Here is a 20,534-nt window from a genome sequence, read left to right as displayed (position 1 = left end):
CAAATTACCTGAGTGACTTAGTTTCTTAAGGACTCTGCTCCATGAAGTCAGTTCTATTTACCATTGAGAGTCCTATTCATTTATGGTCTCAGCTACAGCCAACAAGAAATATTTAAGAATATAAGTGTAGTGGGGAGATTTGAGGTTTTCAGAGCAGTGAGAATGAAGACGGCTGTCTTCTGGGTTGTAAGTGCTGTGTAGTCTGGTAAAGTCTACTACATGGCACTACAACCCAGACGACAGCCTTCTTATTAAGCTCCAGTGTTTAGAGGCATAGGAAAGGTTCAGACAACATAGCTACAGACATACTCGGAAATATTACTGCAATGATAATGATGTAGTATCAAGTAGGATGTTTGCTGGTGCACTTATGAGTGGCTAATGCCTCTTTTACTGAGTTGAGCAAAATTGTGTTTTATAGTTTACTTAATATTGATACAAAAGGATGTTTTCATATGCATCAATATTACCACAATTAAACCTCTCTTGTATGCAGCTATCAACATAAGCTTGTGAGTCCATTCAACCAAGTAATGTAATGTAATGAATTGTAATGCCAACAACATATCATCTTACTGCCATCTATACGCGGTACAGTTCGAAAGAAAGATGATCTAGAGAGGGCAATGCACATTTGCGACATCTATCCGTAGCATAGTAGAATTACTTAAACAAATAAACGAGTTGCGTATATGATTCTGCGATCATTACTTATACGTCAGATGAAATTGTGTAATTATGAATGTTTCTGATAAGGTTATTCGACGTAATAGTCATTAAAAGATGGAACTGAAATGCATACACATTGTGTTTTTTATGATTCTGCAGAATTGTTGTGCTAGGATTCATAAACTGGAAATAAAAGTATGTTATTCCCAGTTTACACATAGTAAGATTTTAAATGTGTAGTGTTATGTACGTAAACCAGTCCTTACCCGAAATCCGTACATTGTACATTTAAATTTAGTTAATACGAATGTTATTTTATTAACAAACCATATAATTCAGTTTTGGTTATGATTACAGAATGATGACCGTAAATATATCGCACTGAGTACGTTTGGTTTCTACAAAGATGGTTTGCTTAAAGTGAATCTTACTAATTTTCATGCGAATCCATTCCGTGAAAATTATGTTGTAAGTCATATAATTTACTCTATATACACATAAAGAATTTAATGACTTCTGGCCCAGGAGTTCATATATAGAACCTGACGAAAGAACAATATAGTAACAGAAGCTCCATTCACTCCTGTTGATGTATTACAAAGGACTTGATTTACCGTAACTAGTATTGTTCTTTACACAGCTTCATTATTAGTCTTCACTCATTAATTGTTTAACTGATAGGTTCATAATGATTACTTGCATTGAATGTAATACTGCATGTATGTATGTTATGTGAACAGTAGCTAGAGCTGCTGGTTAAATCATCCAATAGTTTGTAGAAACGTGTTTATTTCTTGTAGAAAGTATAACAAGTATGATAAAAGTGTAAATAAAGATAACTGAGATCAACAGCAGTTGGTAAGAATAAAAAAAGGTATCTTAGGAATGGTAGAGTTATTAACATAATTTGCAGCATTTCAATCATGTTGTGATCATTTCATTATGTTTTAGCATGCTGCTAGCTTAGGGACTTAGATTGGTAGTTAGCTGTATGACTTAAATGCTATAAATGTTTTCTCTTCTTTTTTGTTATCATCCTTTTACAAAATTGTCTTCAATTTAAAATGTGTATCGTGACTACTGTGCTCCTGAAGATGATAACCCTTAAATGTAGATAATGTAGAATACTTCTGTATTGTGTTAAATATTAAAATTCAAGGGACACAGTTAGTATAAAATTAAAGGATATAATATAATTTTGTCATCAGATAATATATAAATTTATAATGTTGTTTACATTTTGGAATTTGGATGTGACAGTGTTTTATTTTATACAGTTTGGGTTTAGCCTGGACCGCACAAGGAATGACGCTGTGAATCCGTACTTGGACAGCCACCAAGATGTGTGTCTGCTTCAAGATCTGATTCATTCAGAGCCCAGTAGTGAAATAATATATTTCACACTTGATCTGAAGAAGAAGCTGTGAGTAACATATTGCAGAAATGCAAACTCATCCTCAGAGATAACATTTTCTTTGAAGGTACATGAATAAATTTGAAAGGTTTCTGCCAGAAGCTGCAATGTTCATAGGTTTATTTGTTAAATAATTGTGTTACTCACAGTGACTTTATCATCTGACAGATTGTCATTGTCAGATTGCTTTCTGAGCACTCTTCTTCCTAAGCCTTGATTAACAGCAGAACATTCAAGATTTTATTCCATTGGGTGATGGAAAGCAGCTTGTTAATAACATGTAGAGGTGATATGTAATAGCCATAATACAAATTTCTTTCTGTTCAAAGAATCTAGTGACTGAATGAAGGTTAATGAGAATTATCCCAGTAAATATGCAATCTATTTTTCCTTTAAAGGTTACAAATAAATTGCAGTCATGATTTTCAATCAATTCAAATATCTAAGGATATTGAAGAGCTTACAGGAGTACGATCAAAAAGGGGTTACACAGCATCCCATTTCAGTGACACATTTCTTGTACATCAACATCGACGGAAGAGAAATACTGAAGGGACAGGAGACCAAGGTAAACACATGATATGTTTTATGTGTTAATGAGCATGTTTTGCTGTTCTGTGAAGCAGAATTCTGTACCAACTATCAAGATGAATCTGATGTAGGATTATGTCCAATGACAGGCTTTCTGACTATCTATGTCGAATCTTTGGATTCTGCTATCATAATATTAGTTAGTTAAACAAAAGTACTTGTTGGTTGTATTCCTCTGGGTTATGATGCCATGTAGTCTTGTATATATTATTACCAGTGTTCTGTAAAAATATGTCATCTTCACTTCTACCTTGAATATGGAGGCAATACATTGCTTCAGAACATTTATAACTATTTGTAAGAGTATACAGCATCACAGTCCAGATGAGGCAATTAAACATTTTTACTTTTATAAGAACTTTAAATTCTATAAAGATGACTTCATTTTTCTTTTTCATCACCATTAACAATTCAACAGATCTTGAAAATTTTAACGTTGTGTTGTATGGATTTGTGATGCAGGGAGTACAAGTGTCAGCAGACTGGCTCATGTTCCAGGAAAAGGATGTCCAAAATTAGAGAAACTGCAGTTACCCATTGGCAATAGGACTGTTAATGGAGTTACCTATTTTAATACCACTGTAAGTCAGTCAGCTTTATTTTACATGTGACTGTTGTTTGAAATGTAATCATATCATTTCTGATGGATATAAATATTTGAATCAGTTGGTGGCCAGTAATATGCTGGACTAATTGTTAATGTTTACAGAGTGATTAGGTTTCTCGTATTTTCCGTGTTTAAATCATTAATATTTTTTACAGTTTGTGGTGTCTGTAGAATCTGAAATTGAAGAAGGGCTGTACAACTTGTACTTCCACAATTGTCCAAATTATAGAGATGGTTCTCCAGTGGCACTTGATTTTATGGTAAGTTTACTTTGAATTCTATAAATTATAGAACATTATGAATCAGTGTAGAGCATGGTAAGGCATGGTGAAGTATGTTTTTCAGAATTAAATATATTACCAAATTTTGCATTGTTTTGTTAGCATTTGTGCCTCATGCTCAGAAGAGCACTGGTTTGAATCTCAGTTGGTTTCATCCTTCAAACGCATTGTTCATAAACTTGCTGTTGTTTTTAAAGATAAGCTGTACAGCATGGTTAATAGAGTAATGAAGGACATGTGTTTATCCCATACTATATGTATTTATTTCTTTTGCAGCTGGCCATTGAAGAAAAGAACAGAGAAAATTACTTGTCAGCTGGTGAGATGCCTCTCCCAGCTCTCTACTTCATGATGTCTCTCCTATTTTTTCTTTCTGGTTGTTTCTGGCTTTTCATTTTGCGCAAAAGCAAGTAAGTTCAACCTTTTCTTACAACTTGTATACTTAGTACAGTGCATTCAGTGATCACATCATATCTCTGGCAGGAAATGGTTCTCGTCATGCTCTAAACTTTTGATGTAGGTAGTACGTGGTGCGATCGGAAAGTTTCCAGACTGCGCCTATAAAAACCCGTACACTTATCTCAGGTATTAAATTCATCCATCACCCTCGAAGTAGTTCCCCTGGGAGTGAACACAACGATCCCAGCGCCGCTGCCAAGCCTGGAAGCATCCCTGGAAATCTTTCTTTGTCAGCCTGTCAAGCACCATCTGCGATTCTGCCTGAATCTGTCCTATTGTCTCAAATCTCCTTCCCTTTAGCTGAATTTTCATCTTTGGGAAGAGGAAGAAGTCACACGGCGAATAAGGAGGATGCGGGATGACGGCCATGGTGTTTGAGGCCAAAAACTGCCGAACTTTGAGGGCGGTGTGCGCTTGCGCGTTGTCATGATGCGTCGCATGTGGAGTTCTTCCTTTAGAATCAGCTGACAGGTCCCATAGCCTATCCCAACAATGTCGCACAAGTTGTTGATGGTACGACGTCGATCTTCGTGAATGGCCTGCCGAATCTTTGTAACATTTTCGGGCGTTGTGCTCGAAGATGGTCGTCCAGAACGCTCGTCATCATCGACAGAGGTTCGGCCATTTTTAAAACGTGAATGCCACACAAAGGTTTGTGCACGACCCATTGCGGACTCCCCAAATGCTTGCTTCAGCATTTCATAGGTTTCTGTAGCCGTTTTGGCGAGTCTTTGGCAAAATTTGATGCACACTCTTTGTTCATGAAAATCCGCCATTCCGAAATCGCAGGAGGGTCGGTGTAATGCACTACCAAAACGCCCGTAACTAAGAAACAAATGCTAATTCGATGATACCGGCTGGCACACTGATTCACTATGAATGTAGGCCGCACCCCCTAGCGGCAGAAGCTCGTACTACATCCGGTTCGCCCTCTATTGACACAGTCTTGAAACTTACCGATCGCATTTCGTATATGGCCTAATCATTTCATCCTTACTGATTGATCATCATGATAATATTTGGTGAAGAGAATAAATTATGAAGCTCCTCATTTTGTAAATACTCTGCTCAACATTTTTTTTTGTTCTTTACTCAGGATGAGGGACCTAGTTTCTCATTCATACAAAACAAACGGTAAAACATTTGGACAGTGGATGGAAAGCGAAAGAAATTATGAACTGAGTGATAGCAATCATTCTTTCATTTATAGTTGTTTTGGCTTAAAAGTGACTAATTACATTTTATTGTTTGCAGACATCCTGTGTTCAAAATCCATTACTTCATGGCAGTACTCGTTTATCTGAAGTCATTATCACTAATGTTCCATGGAATTAACTACCACTTTATTCAGACCAAGGGAGAACACATAGCAGCTTGGGCCATCCTATACTACGTTGCACACCTGTGAGTTATCAGTATTAAATTGCTTATTGTTTGCATCAACATCAGTACAAATCTAATATGCCATCAAGGTTTCCCATGCTTGTGTGGTAATATCCTGGTGGCTAAAGTCTTCTAGGGCTTTAATCATTGCACGGAGAAGCTGAGTGTGATTGTCTGAGCAAGAGGTCTTATCCCTAGATCATCAGGCACATGTGTAAGCTTTGGTCAGAAGTTCTGTAGACATTTTGTATGACTTTGTTTTATTCTTGCATCTAGTACAGCTTAATTCTCTGCATTGAATTGAATATAATACGTTGTTCTCCCTAGTCTCATCATATAAAATACTTATTTCTTATTGAGGTCTTTGTGTTACTGCAGTTTGTTCTGTATAGTGCTCTTATGTAAAACTTCCTAATTGCAGATTTCTGTCTTCTGGGTTGTTGTGCTGTGTAGTCTGGTCGATGTTAACCAACGTTTCAGAGGTCATACTGCCTGATGACGGAGGCAGTATGACCTCTGAAACGTTGGTTAACATCGACCAGACTACACAACGCAACAACCCAGAAGACAAATCTTCATACTCATCGCTGTGAAAACCTCAAATCTTACATTCCTAATTGCAGATTGAAAGGTGCAGTGTTGTTCATCACTATTGTTCTTGTTGGTACTGGATGGACTTTTATTAAACACATCTTGTCTGAGAAGGATAAGAAGATATTCATGATAGTTATACCATTGCAGGTTTGTATTTTTTAAGGATATACATTACATTTAGAATCTGTAATTCCTTGATTTCCTGATATATACTTATTTTAGCTGAGTTTTGTAAACTAATATTACATAAATAAATTTCATCATATAGTCCCTCTGTTTATTCCATAACACTGGTCCTTTCTTGAAAAGCCTACAATACTTGGATGAGAAATTACCAGTCTTATATGCAGTCCAAAGATCATTACTGTGCTTACTGCACTGGACCGTAGCCTGAGTCAGAAGTAACCATTCCACATCCTCACATGTTATTACTGTAAGGTCCCTGTTGGTATTATTCTTCCAGCTGTCCCCCAAGTAGTCTTGCCCCTTGTCGTTTTCTGATTGAAGCTCACACGCCTCTCAATTTTTCCTCATGCATGCTACATGTCTGAAAAATAAAAATTGTGAAGCCTCTCATTATATGAATTTTTGTATCCTCCTATATTTCCTTTGTTATATCTCCAAGTATTGTCCTCATCTTTAATTCTGAATCTCCTATCAGTAGGTTAACACATTATGGTTTCCAAGCTGTTGGGTTTTCTCTGAAGGGAAGGACACTGAACAAAAACCAAGAGTTGTAAATAATTAATCTTTTGACATATTTTATTCTGAGCATTGAAATATAAATCAGTAGTAAAGTATTTTTATTTGTATTTGTATTATTATTTCAAATTCATGTTTACAAATTTGATTTTGGTATGAACTCAATTTGCTGGTGCTGCTCTTGGATTGTTATGATATGCACTGAATGTTCCAGGTATTGGCTAATGTGGCTGACATAATCATTGAAGAATCAGAAGAGGGCGCAGTTGAACATCGCACTTGGCGCAATGTATTTATACTGGTGGATTTCTTGTGCTGTGGAGCCATCCTGTTCCCCATTGTTTGGTGAGCTTACAACTTATTAGAAGGACATACGCTAACTTCACCTCACGTCATAAAAATGAGGACGTTCATTAGTCAGACAGTTTTTGGTTTGCAGGGATTCACTCCACAGTTTAGATATTAATAGTTCTCATAAAAATATAATGTCTTGGCTGTTTATTATGCAGATGAAAAATCAAGTGATTTAATTAAGTGGAAATTTTTACCACTGAAGCTAATAGTCCAGTTTCAGCACCTAACTCAGTGTAAAAACAATAACACTTATTTTTAGTTAAATTTTTGGCTTCAGTATCTAAACAAACATTCATAAAGTAGTAACACAAAAAGTGACAGAAAAATAGATGTGATATATACTGAGGATATTAGTGAAATTATATCAGTTGATTGTTATTTACAGTTTACATTCGTATATTTATATTGGTCAAGTGTGTATATTCATGAATTGCTTCTAGCTGTTCATTCATGGACTTTTAATAGCTAACAGTTTGCCAAAATACAAAAGTAATGTAATTATTTTTGCAGATTAGTAATATGTATAGGCCCTCCAGACAAATTCTGCAGGTTCTGAAACTGAAAAATTTCAGCTGTAATTTGTAGCTTTTAGCTGTCTTCAGCTTGGAAGTCTCCACTCTCCATGACAAATGTGATTGGACATGTCTAATATTATCTTCTGTTGGCTTCATATTCCACTTAGCAAGAAAATATAATTCAAACCAGGGATATGTCTGGTTATATTGACTATACATCTGTTTAGGCCTTCAGAACAAGTAAATATGCTGCCGGTCTGATCCAATGTCGAAATTGGAAAATGGCCGCAAATAATAGATCTTCATGGAGGCAGAAAATTGAGGAGGCCAAGGCCCGATATGGGCTGTAGAGCCATTGGATGATGATGATGATGAACAAGTAAATTGGTATTGGTAGTGCATTGCAAGTAAAAGCCCATAAAACAGCATCTTCAGTTCTTTGTTATAGGGCATGACAAAAGTAAGACTCTGTATTTTAAAATGTTTTAGAAATTTGACTCATATCATAAGGTGTGTCTCCACTTCTGTTCCGTAGGTCAATCAGGCATCTTCAGGAAGCCTCACATACAGATAGTAAAGCGGCCATCATCATGCGGAAATTGAAGCTCTTCCGACATTTCTACATCATGATCATTTGTTACATCTATTTCACTAGGATCATTGTGTACTTGCTCAAGGTAGAGTACTTTACTCATTGTATTTAAGGTTACAGTTAGTTTATGTGTTAAATAAAGTTTTCGGGATTAAATAGACCACACGTAAATTTGAAAATTATGTGCCAACCTTTCAGAAACATGGGAAAGTTAAAATATTTGTCAGCAATAGTTAATAAATCAAAATTACATTGACGAAGAAGTTTAATAGATTAAATTCATAGAATACATCCGTCTGTTCAGTTCAGAATTTTTTACCTTTAAAAGCCAAAAGATTAAAATCTGCAAAACTCTCACTTGTTGCTTTATGTGGATGTAAAACTTAGGAAGGAACATTGATTGAAAATGCTTGTAAACAAACTGCTGAAGATAATATTTGGATGTAAGGGAGAGGAAGCAACAGGAGGATGGAGAAAATTACACAGTGAAAAGTTTCATAATTGGTACTCCTTACATGATGATATTATTAAGATTAATGATGAGATGGATAAAACTTGTAGCACACATGGGGACCATGAGAAATTAATTGAAATGCTTATTTTAAAAACCTGAGAAGTGACAACTTGGAAGATCAGTGCATAGATGAAATGTCTCTTGAAATAATAGGGTGAGGGTGTCATCTGGCTCCGTTTAAGGTCCTGCTGTAAACATGGAACTGAACCTTATGATTTTCTAAAGATTGGGGGAATTTTTTGAAAGATGAATTGCTGTCAACTTTTCAGGAAGGGCTGTACTCAATTGGGTTAGTTAATTACCATTCATCAACACTACCAATGAGGCACTCACACTATCTTCTGAAATGGGGGCAGCACTTGTGAAATTGTGTAATGTTACATAAGTTATTGGTTCCATTGCATGTAAGGCCTACTAGTCTTTGTAATGTGAAGCCTGAGGGAAAATTGTCCCTGTTGCAGATCACGGTTCCGTTCCAGTATGAATGGCTGGATGAGATGTTCCATGAGATGGCCACATATGTTTTCTTCGTCCTCACAGGCTACAAGTTCCGGCCTGCATCGGCCAATCCTTACTTTCAGCTCAGCGTCAGCGATGAAGAAGAGGAAATGGATGTGGTGTAAGTGACTTTAGTAATATTGTCCTTAGTTGCAGGGCATGTATGGTACAGTGTAATAATTTGTGTGGATATCTCATTTGTCCATTTGTGCTGTGTTATGCTGATCTCATCCTCCTTAATGTAATAATGTGATAAGTAACAGTTCCCATTCTGAATTGTAAACTGTATATTACAGGGTCAGTCAGTCTGGGTTGACGGAATGTCTGAGCAAGATCTCTCACACAACCAAGGCGATGGTTGATGAGATGTCTGATGAGGAAAAAGACAACTTGTTGGCGAAGAGGGAAAGCAGCCATGAGTATGATTGATGACAAATCCCAGATGTACATGTGATTATTCTTGCATTGATTGTTGGTGTGTTTAAAAATCAGGTATTAAATGTGTGGAACATTTGCCAAATACCTTTCACTGGGACTGGTCACTCACTGAAAAGGAAAGTATTTGAATTATGTGCAGTGTTTAATAGTCATTCAGCTGCTTGCATCTTCCCCATCACTGTTTCTGCTTCAGAATTCCATTTTCTCTCAAAATTTGGGTTATTACCATTTATAAATCTTTAAATAATTAAGCTGTGAATCAAAGCATGGCATTTAAGCAAAGATTATAAGAGCAAAATTAAAAAAACATTGAGTGATAATTTGACTTGGAAGGTATGGAAGTTGGTATTAGCAGATGTCATGGCATTGATTACAAATGTAATGGGTGTTCACGCAAGTCTTAGATCGTCTTTTTCTGTGTTTGAAAACAAATATAGTTGATTATCGTATTATACTGAGAAGAACTAGAGCCTTTGCCTGCCCTTGAGTACACTTGAAAGGTCACATTGCAGATCTCTTTGTCTGAATATGGTGTTTGTTTAATGTTAAAGTGGTTGTTGATCTGAATGATTTTAACATTTCCTACACATTTTCTGTGGGAAATAATTAAGGAAATTTAAGGGAATCAAATGAAACCTATGAATCCACTTTGTAAACAAAGTATCAAGATTAAACCAAGTGGCACACATAGTTAACAGTCTCATGTAAAGAGTTGCATATTAATATGTGTAGGGGATGAAATGGTGTGTTGTGGAAATAATTATTTTTCAGGTGGATGCAAATGGTTTATTGTGATGTTCTGTTTGTGCAACACCGTGCATGGACCCATAGATGTCAGTCTCTTCCCTGACATAATTAAATATCTTAAGAACTAAGTATCTACCTTGTCTATGGAAAAACTGAGACGTGTTCTTGGTTTCAATTTTTAAAAATCACAGGATAGTGCTTGTAAAACAGTCATCCAAATGACATTTTTTCACAAGATGATTATATTAAATTGTAAAACCTTTAATATAAAGAATTTAATAATTTCCTATCAAAGACTGGCTTGTGCTGCTGGCCAACCATAATACTTTTTTTTTCAGTCACATGCTAATACCTTAAATTGTTTTTCTTGATTTGTAATTTTTTATGATTACAGTACTTTTGGAAGAGTATGTGTAGAGGGTGAATACATATGTTGGGGATGGATGGGGAAAATAAAAAATTTCCCAGTTAGCATGTTTTGAGTAATACCTCGTCAAAAATTTCTGAACAAAGAAAGTGTCTTAGTATAAATATAATAACTCTGTAGGTAGATTTTAAATCCTGCATAACTTCTTGAATCATCTTGTTCCAATAATAATGTACCAACCAGAAAATATAGTGATGCTGGTACTTGGCAAATGTTGGTAAATAATGGCTTAAATTTTTTTTAGCAGTTATATATCTATTATAGAATGGATTGAAATGTCTTTAAGTTTGTTTTTAACTTTGTGCCAGTCTTTTTATTTTTTTTTATATGAGTTCTGGCAATTAAATAACCAGATTGATATTTTTGTACAGCAGTTGGTGACACTGGCGATTTGGCTCTTGTCGGTTTACGTGACTCATCAATTTTGAAACAATCATTTGGATTTAGTTTTTTGTATGATTTAAGTTTGTGTTTTATTAATATATTGTTTTCATTTTTTTCCCGTGTGTGATCAATAAATTGTTAGAACAGGATTTTCTTGGCAAGATTGTGGGAGGAACCTGACTTTTAGGAAAAATAAGTGACTAGTGATGAGAAATGGGTCCTTTAGTATGATCCAGAAATAGAATTTATGTTGGAAGAGTCCCCAAAATTAAAGAAAGTACAAATATCAGAAAGGTCATAATCTTTTGAACACTTCCATATGTCAAAAGACAGTCAACAGACTTCTGCCATGAAGTTTTGGAATATTTATAGCAGTACATTAGAATAGAAATACAAAGTTTTTGACCACTCAGGTGGATTTTCCATTATGACATTGCTCCTTCCCATGTAGCATTTATATAAAACAATTCTTGGCCAAAAATCAAATACCAGTATTCATACGTAATGGCACTTGCCTTATTTGGCCTCTTGTGACTTTTTTAATGTGCCTGATACTAAAGACCTTTGTAAGGGTCTTGTTTTGAATCACTCTGAATTATTCAGAGTAATTAGGCAGCAGAGGTTAAGGATTATGGGTAAAAAAATTCCAGAAATGTTTCCAGGCTTGGCAGTGATGTTGGAAAGTGTATAAGAAGTCAGAAACTGAGTACTTTGAAGGTAATAAGTCTGGTTATTTAGTTGTCTCACTGTGCATTTTACATTGTATGTTGAATGACTGCTTGATAGTGTCAGTTGCTTTCCATGTGCATGCTTGTCATTTTTACTGACTTATATTTATTTTATTTTAAGTATAAAAGGAGAAATAAATAATTGTCTTCTATTGTGTTCTTGATTTGTGGTTGGCAAAATGTGATTACTGAAAAAGAGGAAGAATGCTGAAGTTAAACTCACAGATAAAACAATTTGATGCTGTAGTTGCAACATTATTGTACTTAACTTAAAACAGACTGGTTATATTTTAATTAAATTTTAGTTTCCATTTCTTCTGGTGAAGACCTTACATGAAGGAGAACTTTTTGTATCCTCCTTTGCTAAGATCTTATTATAAAATATAAGTCCTTAAGGTAGAACCAATGTTTTTTAACACCGCAACAATAAAAATAAAATAAACAGGTTGTAAATTTGAAAGATTAAGATTATCAGTTGGGGAGTATTTATACCTAAAAGAGAAAACTATGAGGATCTTTATGGTTTGATAATCTAGAGATTAAGTGCTGAATTCCTATGCCAGAGGCCTGGAATTTTTAACCTAATTGGTTGTAGTCCTCTTTCTTCAATCCTGATAAATTCAATCCCTTGTGACTGCGTGGCACCCCCACTGTGGTTTGTATACACTAAAGTGCAGGTTCCTTCTGCTGGCCATCATCCTATCATCAGTGGTAGCAGAGTCCACCCACCTCAGAAATGTACTCCTCTAATATGATTGAAGTTGGAACATAGGAAGGCCAAGTGGACCTAACTGGGAATGTTAGCTACATCTCTTTAATTGGTATTGTTAGGGTCATTAAATAAAAGAGGTTGAGATGGTCCATACATGTAAGACAAACAGCAGGTTGTCATGGTGTCACTGCTGAATTTCATGTACAGTTGAATGAATACTGAATGTTTATTGAAGACCCTCTATCATAAAAAATGAATTTAATACAAGCACACCCTTTTAATTCACATTTATAACTTTTCCAAAATGATTGAACCAAGTGCAATATCATAAACTGTAAATTATGTATCTACTTGTGTTTTATTTTTCTCTCCCCCCCCCCCCCCAAAAAAAAAAAAACCAGGTTGGTGCTGTGAAGTACCCAGAAGGTACTCTGTTGAATCTTGCTTGTGTCTGGCCTCATGATAAATTTCACAGTAGTGTCCTTATATGAGCCATGACTGTATTGTTTCAAATCTTTACCCACTCAAAGTTCATCTCATTTCATGCTTATATACTACTACAGTTGAAACAGTATTGTTATAAATTCTAAAAATCCAATTAATTTGTGTTCTTTATGTAAAGTAGTAAGTAAACATGCCAAAGGCTGCATAATTTAAGCCTGTGCTGCATATTAAAAACATAATGTGTAAGAGACATTTAAATTAACTGGCCTGATAGTGTCTAGAGAAGCTGATGCTTACTTAGGTAGTCAAGAAATTCCCTGCCTTGTATGGAATCAAAGGTTTCAGTACTTGGTTCACAAAAGTCCACCACTGGACTGTATCATGAACCAGATTAGTGTACCCCACATCTTCATGTCACAAAAAATTTAAATGGTATATCAAAGAAACAGTTACAGGCTGAGAAAATACTGTAGTCATGGGTTCAAATGTAACCAAAAGCAGGGATATCTCTAAGCATATTTACCTCTGCCTGTCATTGTAACTCTGGAGATTCCATTCAGTGTTGAGTGAACTCTGAAAATTCAAGGGGAAAATGGTAAATGCAAGAAATAATTGTGTCCTTTATTATCTTAGGCCCTTGTTTGACTTAATTTTGTGTAATGTTGATGTGTGATTGATGTTCTGTAGGTTGTATGTAAATAAATAAATGTGTAGACTTTTATTTCTATAGTTGATATTGTAATGTGAATTCATCAGTTAGTTGTAAGCAAATAAAAATTGGTAATATCCTCCTTCAACAGGAGGCTCCTTTAGTGGCTTCCCCTCATCCTCGGTGACTGTGCTGCCCTCTGTGCCAGGCACGCATCCTGTTTGGGTAACTGTCAAACTGAGAACATTGTATACAAAACACTGGAAGTTCTGTAGTAGCAGTTTTCAATATGAGATTGCTGTCTGTGCACAACCTGTTGTGACTTAACATTTGGAGGTACCCTCGTTAAATATCAGTCAGGGGCCAAAGAGTCAGCTTGTAAATTGTATGAATACAAAGTATCTCATTCTTAAGATTTTTTTACAGTGGTGTATTAGTAATATGGTATTTATCTAAATGTTAAGTATTTGGCTGTGGTGTGCAAAGTTAAATCTTTCCTCTGTTTTCCTAAGTGACATGGTAATTCTTCTAAAAGATGGTAATGAAAACAATAATTTTTGTTTGATTTAAATCTTTGTATTTCCTTTAACCTCTATCATACAGGAACAGGGGATTTAAGCACATGACCTACAGGGCTGCCAGCCAGAATATCTCCAGGATTAACAGTTTAGCAACGTACTACTGCAATGCACATCCAGTTTGACCACACACAAGCTGTTATGCATATCTGACAAAGTTTATTCTTTCAATTATCAGAGTTTTGCTCGTTAAATATAACAGCTTCGCTGTTGTTGCCATTTGCAATCTAAATTTCCTCCAAACTTCAGTTACATTACAGTTCAAGATGCCGTTATATGAATACAGAGCTGTTTGTGTCTTGTCCAGATGTCTTGATACAGTCTTCTCAGTTTATTATAGTTATGCATTTTGAAGAATTACTTGCAATCATGATTATAGTCTGTGTACAGAAATTAAATATTGTTCTGTGCATGGCATAGAAATAAACTTGCATTAGCAAGGTTAGTATAGATTATACTTAAATATTGTTCCGTAATGTTAATAAAATATTTCCACAGAAAGTGATAAACGTAGTACAGTAAAGTGAATACAGTATAAAAATAACGTAGGTCATGCTGTTGTCCCAGCTTATGTTTCAGGGGTTCATAAACTACAGGCTGCAAGCCACACAACACATAGCAGTAAGTTACTGACCTGAAAGTTCTGTTTCACATTAATATTTTTTTTTAAAAAATGTAATTTAGTATGTATGCTTGATTCAGACTATTCTCACATATTTCAAGGATCAGACCCTTAAAACTTATAGCAATGGGGAGATTTGCGTAAGGGAATATGGTACTTCAATATAGGAGTGTGAATGCTACACTCATGGGCCGGTTATCTCTTAAGTCACTTGCAACCAGCTTCTTCCAAATTCTTACTTTCTCACAATTCATGACCATCTTATCCTCCCAATTGACTTTTTAAAACTGTGTAGTGAAAAGTGTCATTAAGGGACCTAAGAATCAACATTTCTCCTACCCAAATATCTTTTGTCTTATAAAGTGTAGCTCATTGATTTAAGGTTTCACAATAAAGGGACCAATATTTATAATAGCAATGCATTAGAAATGTGGATCTGTGTGATAAATTGTATTTCAATGGATTCTGGTTAATTGGGACACATCAGGACTAGAAGACTATGGCTCAATTAATCTGCTGCCCCAAATGTGCTTAGTCCCACGTAGAGTTAAAAATGTTTGTTCTTTAAGATTTGTCCCAAATAAATGGCTGCTCTGATTAACCGATGTCCCAATTAACCTGAATATGCTGTATTAATTTAGTGTTGGATGTCACTTCTACCACCCCACTGCACAAATGAAGTATTGGATAAGTTACTGGCATCATCATAAGCCTTGATAAAATTAAATTAACATATAACAAAACGTTTAAACTGCAATTAATTAAACATTTTGTACATTTAATTATGTTATTGCAGTAGACATGTTTCAGTTCTGTGGAGCCAGCCACCTTCAGTGTACTTACCATTACACTTCACATATTACTTTTATATCTGTCACTGTTTTTCAGTATTGTTTTTCATGCACTTAATAATTATTTAACAATGCCTTAAAAAGTATTTTGAAAAACCTGTATTCAGTGAATTATGTCACCTTGTTATAATCATTAACATTCTATGATCTGACAATGAAGAAATGTGTTTTTATTCAACTTTTAAACATAGAAGTACTTTTAAACTGAGAACTAAAGTCATTGAGCATGGGTTCTAAAATTATTTGACAAAACATTACTGTATAAAAATATTAAGTGCATAAGAAGTATTACTTTAAGGTTATGATATGACAGCTATGACTGATAAAAGAATAATAAATTTCACAGATAGCACACTGAAAGTGGCTTCCCCGAGTCAAAATGAATCTGCTATAATAATTAAGTAAATTGTAGCATTGAAGAAAATAACTGTAACACTGTGTACATTACCTGATGTTACAAATTTATCCCCATTTGAAGATTTCTTTCACATCTTATGTGCCTATACATGTTTCTTGTATTGTCATGTCACTGAAAGTGTCCCAGACCATTACTGAACACAATTTCTCAGCATTTAGAAATGTTTGAGACAATGTCAGATAGGTTAGAAAATGTATGAAAATGTAGCACATACAAAATATTAACCTGCATTAAAATCAGACTTCCAGTGGTGTACACATATTTTATAATGCATTCTCTTTTTATTTTGCCTTCCACCTGTCTTGTATTACAGATTTAAATATATTTGTGTGAAGTAAAATAATACTTGAGTAATAAAATATAACAGTAAGTCATGAACAAGGGGTAAAGGATGAGACAGGTTCTCGAGGCGGTGTAGCCTTGTGGGTGGCTGGGTAAGAGGGCTGAAAGAAGAATTAGGATAAGAGAGCACTTAGGCCCTTACTGAGTTGGATTACAGCTAGGACACTAAAATACAGGAGAGACTAGATCAAAAACAACTGAAGAGAAAATAGATCAGATGGGAAAACCAAGGAAATAATGGAGGGAAGATTTTGAGGCAATGAAGTAGTTTAACTGGCAATCTCTAGTGAATATACATATCCCAGATATTTTACATTAATTATTTCTTCTTCACCTTATTCTGCTTCAAGCAAAGCATAGAAATCACATTCCTCGTTAGCATGGCTCATAGAAATGTATACACATCATATTCCTACTGGTACTTTCTTGAGAAATACATTGATATTGTTCCCCCACCAGTAATGTTTTGAGAAGTGGATAGTGGCGAATTTCTATTGAAAGTTTATTTAAAAATTTATGGACACCACAATCCTATGTGTAGAAACATAGCGTATCATTTTATGCTGGTTGTTTCTGAAGGAATCTGTAAATAAAGCATTCTTATTGGCAAGAACAAGTAATTCACACATTACAAATGCCTAAAACAGAGAGAAACCAATAAATAAATATACACTCACTGTAAGTTATTCCGCCTATTAACAGGGCGCAGTAGCTTCGCAGTCTACCTTAATCTACATCGTTACACACTCTCAAATGGTGTATATCCTGCATGCGGATAGTAGTATAACAGGAGAGGTACAAACAACATTATTGTAGCTTTTCAAAAAGTATACATATCATGGTGGCATGAACAGTATAGTACTGCAACCTGTTGGCAATGCAATGAACTACTAACTGTGTTTTGTGTTGTTATGCAGTTTGGTGTGCACTCTGATGACAATTTCTTTAACTTTATTATAACAATTGAATACATTCGTACATTACTAAACTTTTACAACAATTATAGTTCGTGAAAAGCATCAGAAGGTATAAAAATTCCTTCACAGTGTACACCAAAGCATATGTAACAATTGAAATATATTCAGTAATTGTACTTGTAATATCTTGGGACAGCGCTTTTCTGGATTCGAGCCCCAGCGAGCTGCTAAGGTGTGAAAAAAACTGTATGGTTTTGCACAGGACTAGCTGTTTGTGAAAGTCTTCAGCCGGAAGTACTGTCGCTAGGGTACCAGCAGCAAACTTCGTGTGGCCCGCATGCAAGTCGTAAAGTAATTTGAAACAAGTGCCGTAGTCGCCATGGCAGTGAGCGCCAGTGGGTTAGAAGTGAATATTCTGGAAAGTCCGAAGTCCACGTGGAGTGAGGGCTAGTGTGACCAATCAGAGCACTTGTTCAAAATTTAAAAGAAACGACCTCCAAATTTAGGAAAAAAGAAAAGGATACAGAGGGCACTCTGGTCCTGGACTCCGGCAAGGGTACACAGTCTGATTCTTGTCCTACGATTAGGCGGAGAGCGGTCGTTACCTGCAGAAATAAACGACTGTGTTAGTCGTTAGAGCGAAGTGTTTTATTTCTGCACTGCAACGATGAGACTTTTTACCGGAAGCTACTATCCGAACCACTTTGCTGGCCTTAGCTTATACTCCTACCCGTAATATTCTCTGACGAAAATCCTCATGTTCATCTGAGCTAGGCTCCAGAACTAACCCATAAACCCCGTCGCGGTCAGTATTTTATTTATTCAGTGTTCTGTCTGACGACAGGTCCATATGAACAGGATCCTTCCATCCTTTTCTCGGACTGGGACCTGTTCATATACGTTCTTGGCAGATGATCCAGAAGTGGTTTGCCATTGCCTTCTTCTGTGTGTGAATGGAGTAATTGTTGGGATGCTACGGAGAAACCGGGGAAGCCCCCGGAGGAAAACTTCGTGTTGCCTAGACCACGGCCTTGCCCAACACAAGTTATAAATTCGGGCACCGCCGGGAATCGAACCCGAGACCCCAGGATTACAAGGCCAGCGTTCTAACCGCTAGACCACCGTGGCTCGTGTGTTATGTATTGCATTATTATGACTTATTCCATTAGTCCTATTACCATATGAATAACTTACAGATCCATGGAATGCAATAAAAAGACGTGTGAAAGGACAAAACTGCAGAGTACAGTAAAAAGTTAGTGACTTTGTGCAGAAACCTCTTCCACTGTCCTATTACCCTGGTAGGGGATCGCCAATTTGTGTCCATCGCGCATGTGCAGGTAGGTAGTAGTAGATGTTCGTAGTGTGTGAACGTGTCAACAATATGAAGTGAAGCTTTCGCGGCGACTGAAGTTGATGAAACTAATCTCGGGCTACAAGCCGCGCCAGATCTCCGAACGGCGAACAAACCACATCTTCTGCCAACGTTTCGAGGAGAGCCCTGAGGATGAAAACAGAGATTGTTCTCGAAACATTGGCAGAAGATGTGGTTTGTTCACCTTTCAGAGATCTGACGAGGTTTTTAGCCCGAGAATCTTTCATCAATGTGTCAATATCCTTGTCTCGACTAACACGAACTGGAATGTAGTATTATGTGTGTTTCTTGAGTCATTCTCATTTGAAGTGCGTTGTCTGATATTTCCGCGGCGCAATCACTATGATTGAGGTATTTAGTTCCCTAGACATTCTCGTTAGGAATGAAGTGTCTATGTATTTCTAAAGTAAATCTCACCATAGAATACTGCGCTTATGTGTAAATTGCGTTTGTAGATTTTTCGTCATAACTTCTAGGCTTTGAAAATTTGAAGAACGTCATTATCCCGTGGAACAGAATCGAGTGACGCAGGTCGATTCTTGGTCAATACACTAAACTTCTAATTTCATTGAATTCCTATCAGCTTTGAAAGTCTTTCTAGTATGCGATGTATGTGGAATTGTGTCCCATCCCAAACATGAAATGCAGTTTTCCTACGCCGACCTCCTCGCTGAGCGAGGTGGTGAACCATTTTGATGAGGCGGAGGACCTGCATGAGTAACCCACCCTCCGCTGCTACTTCATTCTGCGAGTGAACGACCAGACGAGGTTGTGACCTTATTGTGGGTCACCGAAGTTCTGCAACTTTAGTGACGGGGTTTCCCCGCAGTTCTGTTACAGCTAAATTCGAAGTTTAAAACATGACAGTTTTTCAGTCTCTTCCCTTTATCGGACTGCTCACAATCGCATTTTTTTATTATGTTACAACGTGGTGGAACTGTCTGTGCAACTGCGGACACACCCATTCCACACCCTCACACTATTTCCCTAAGATTAATTTTAATATTATCCTCCAACCCAAAGCCTAAGTCTTCCAATTGGTCTCTTCAAGTTTTCGAACAGAAATTTTTTTATGCGTTTTCCATTTCCCCGATACAGTAGGTTCGGTCCATGCAGTCAACCTTTACGTGATCACCCTAGTAATATTTAAAAAATAATACAAATCGTGAAGCTGTTCATATTTAAATTGTTTCCAATGCCACTTACCGTGTTCTGAATAGCAAATACCATTTTCATGTTCAGGGCTTACTTTCTGCCCCAAATGCAACAAAAAAGCCTAGCATATGTTATCACTGAACCTGATGCACCCCAGAAAGAATTTACTCTGTATATTAAGTCGTGGCTGGGTAATAATCACATCTGATGTGGCTGAAATAACAAAAACATTAACAGTGGAACAACGATTCCCTACTTAACGTTAAATAACGTTTAACTGTAAAAGTATATTTGTACTGAAATAAATTTTTATTTACACATTAATGTATACCTTTACATCTTATCTATACGTGACGTCATCCGTCGACAGCTTATCTATGTGTTGCGTCATGTACTCAACACACTCACTGTAGAACGTTCTTTGCTACCAAATAAATGGCAAGAACTCATAAACCGTAAGAGTTAGCTGAAATCTGTTTGCAAATTTGAAAAGCTCGTGTTTATTTACGTATTTCACTCCAAATATGTCCGATCTAACTCTTACGCTTTAGACGTGGCAAGCGGTTTAATTTAT

The 20,534-nt window shown here is 36.2% G+C and overlaps 1 protein-coding gene and 1 long non-coding RNA gene across 3 annotated transcripts; one reads left to right on the top strand and one right to left on the bottom strand.

Annotated features, from left to right (window-relative positions):
* Nucleotides 1-684: 684 nt before the first annotated feature.
* LOC110828992 (protein GPR107) lies at nt 685-16,432 on the top strand. The gene is made up of 13 exons (XM_087346607.1): nt 685-864; nt 1,027-1,137; nt 1,947-2,092; nt 2,482-2,651; nt 3,137-3,255; nt 3,437-3,541; nt 3,839-3,972; nt 5,276-5,425; nt 6,028-6,145; nt 6,915-7,045; nt 8,105-8,246; nt 9,137-9,294; nt 9,470-16,432. The coding sequence occupies exons 1-13, from the start codon at nt 784-786 to the stop codon at nt 9,600-9,602; spliced, it is 1,698 nt and encodes a 565-aa protein (XP_087202733.1). The 5' UTR covers nt 685-783; the 3' UTR covers nt 9,603-16,432.
* On the bottom strand, nt 6,122-17,390 carry LOC110828993 (uncharacterized). 2 transcript variants are annotated; one of them, XR_015534571.1, is made up of 4 exons: nt 17,191-17,376; nt 13,577-13,626; nt 9,091-12,085; nt 6,122-6,545 (listed from the first exon to the last, which is right to left on the bottom strand). It is a non-coding gene; the product is annotated as an uncharacterized LOC110828993 (long non-coding RNA). The 2 variants fall into 2 exon arrangements; XR_002542821.2 differs by lacking the exon at nt 6,122-6,545 and having other exon boundaries at nt 8,104-12,085; nt 17,191-17,390.
* Nucleotides 17,391-20,534: the final 3,144 nt, after the last annotated feature.

The sequence above is a fragment of the Zootermopsis nevadensis genome, unplaced genomic scaffold, assembly GCF_977971745.1.
Source record: "Zootermopsis nevadensis isolate Lab colony 2312 unplaced genomic scaffold, Znev_1.0 Znev_ptg000010l, whole genome shotgun sequence".
Classification (NCBI taxonomy): domain Eukaryota; kingdom Metazoa; phylum Arthropoda; class Insecta; order Blattodea; family Termopsidae; genus Zootermopsis; species Zootermopsis nevadensis.
Note: the sequence above shows the minus strand (reverse complement) of the source record. Positions and strands in the feature narration are given on the sequence as shown.

What these genes read in the sequence shown, in the direction of transcription:
- LOC110828992 (XM_087346607.1), top strand. Translation starts at nt 784, where the DNA reads ATGGAACTGAAATGCATACACATTGTGTTTTTTATGATTCTGCAGAAT. An exon ending in CATTCCGTGAAAATTATGTT is followed by an intron (nt 1,138 to 1,946) that starts GTAAGTCATATA and finishes TATTTTATACAG; the next exon opens with TTTGGGTTTAGCCTGGACCG. An exon ending in TTACCTATTTTAATACCACT is followed by an intron (nt 3,256 to 3,436) that starts GTAAGTCAGTCA and finishes TATTTTTTACAG; the next exon opens with TTTGTGGTGTCTGTAGAATC.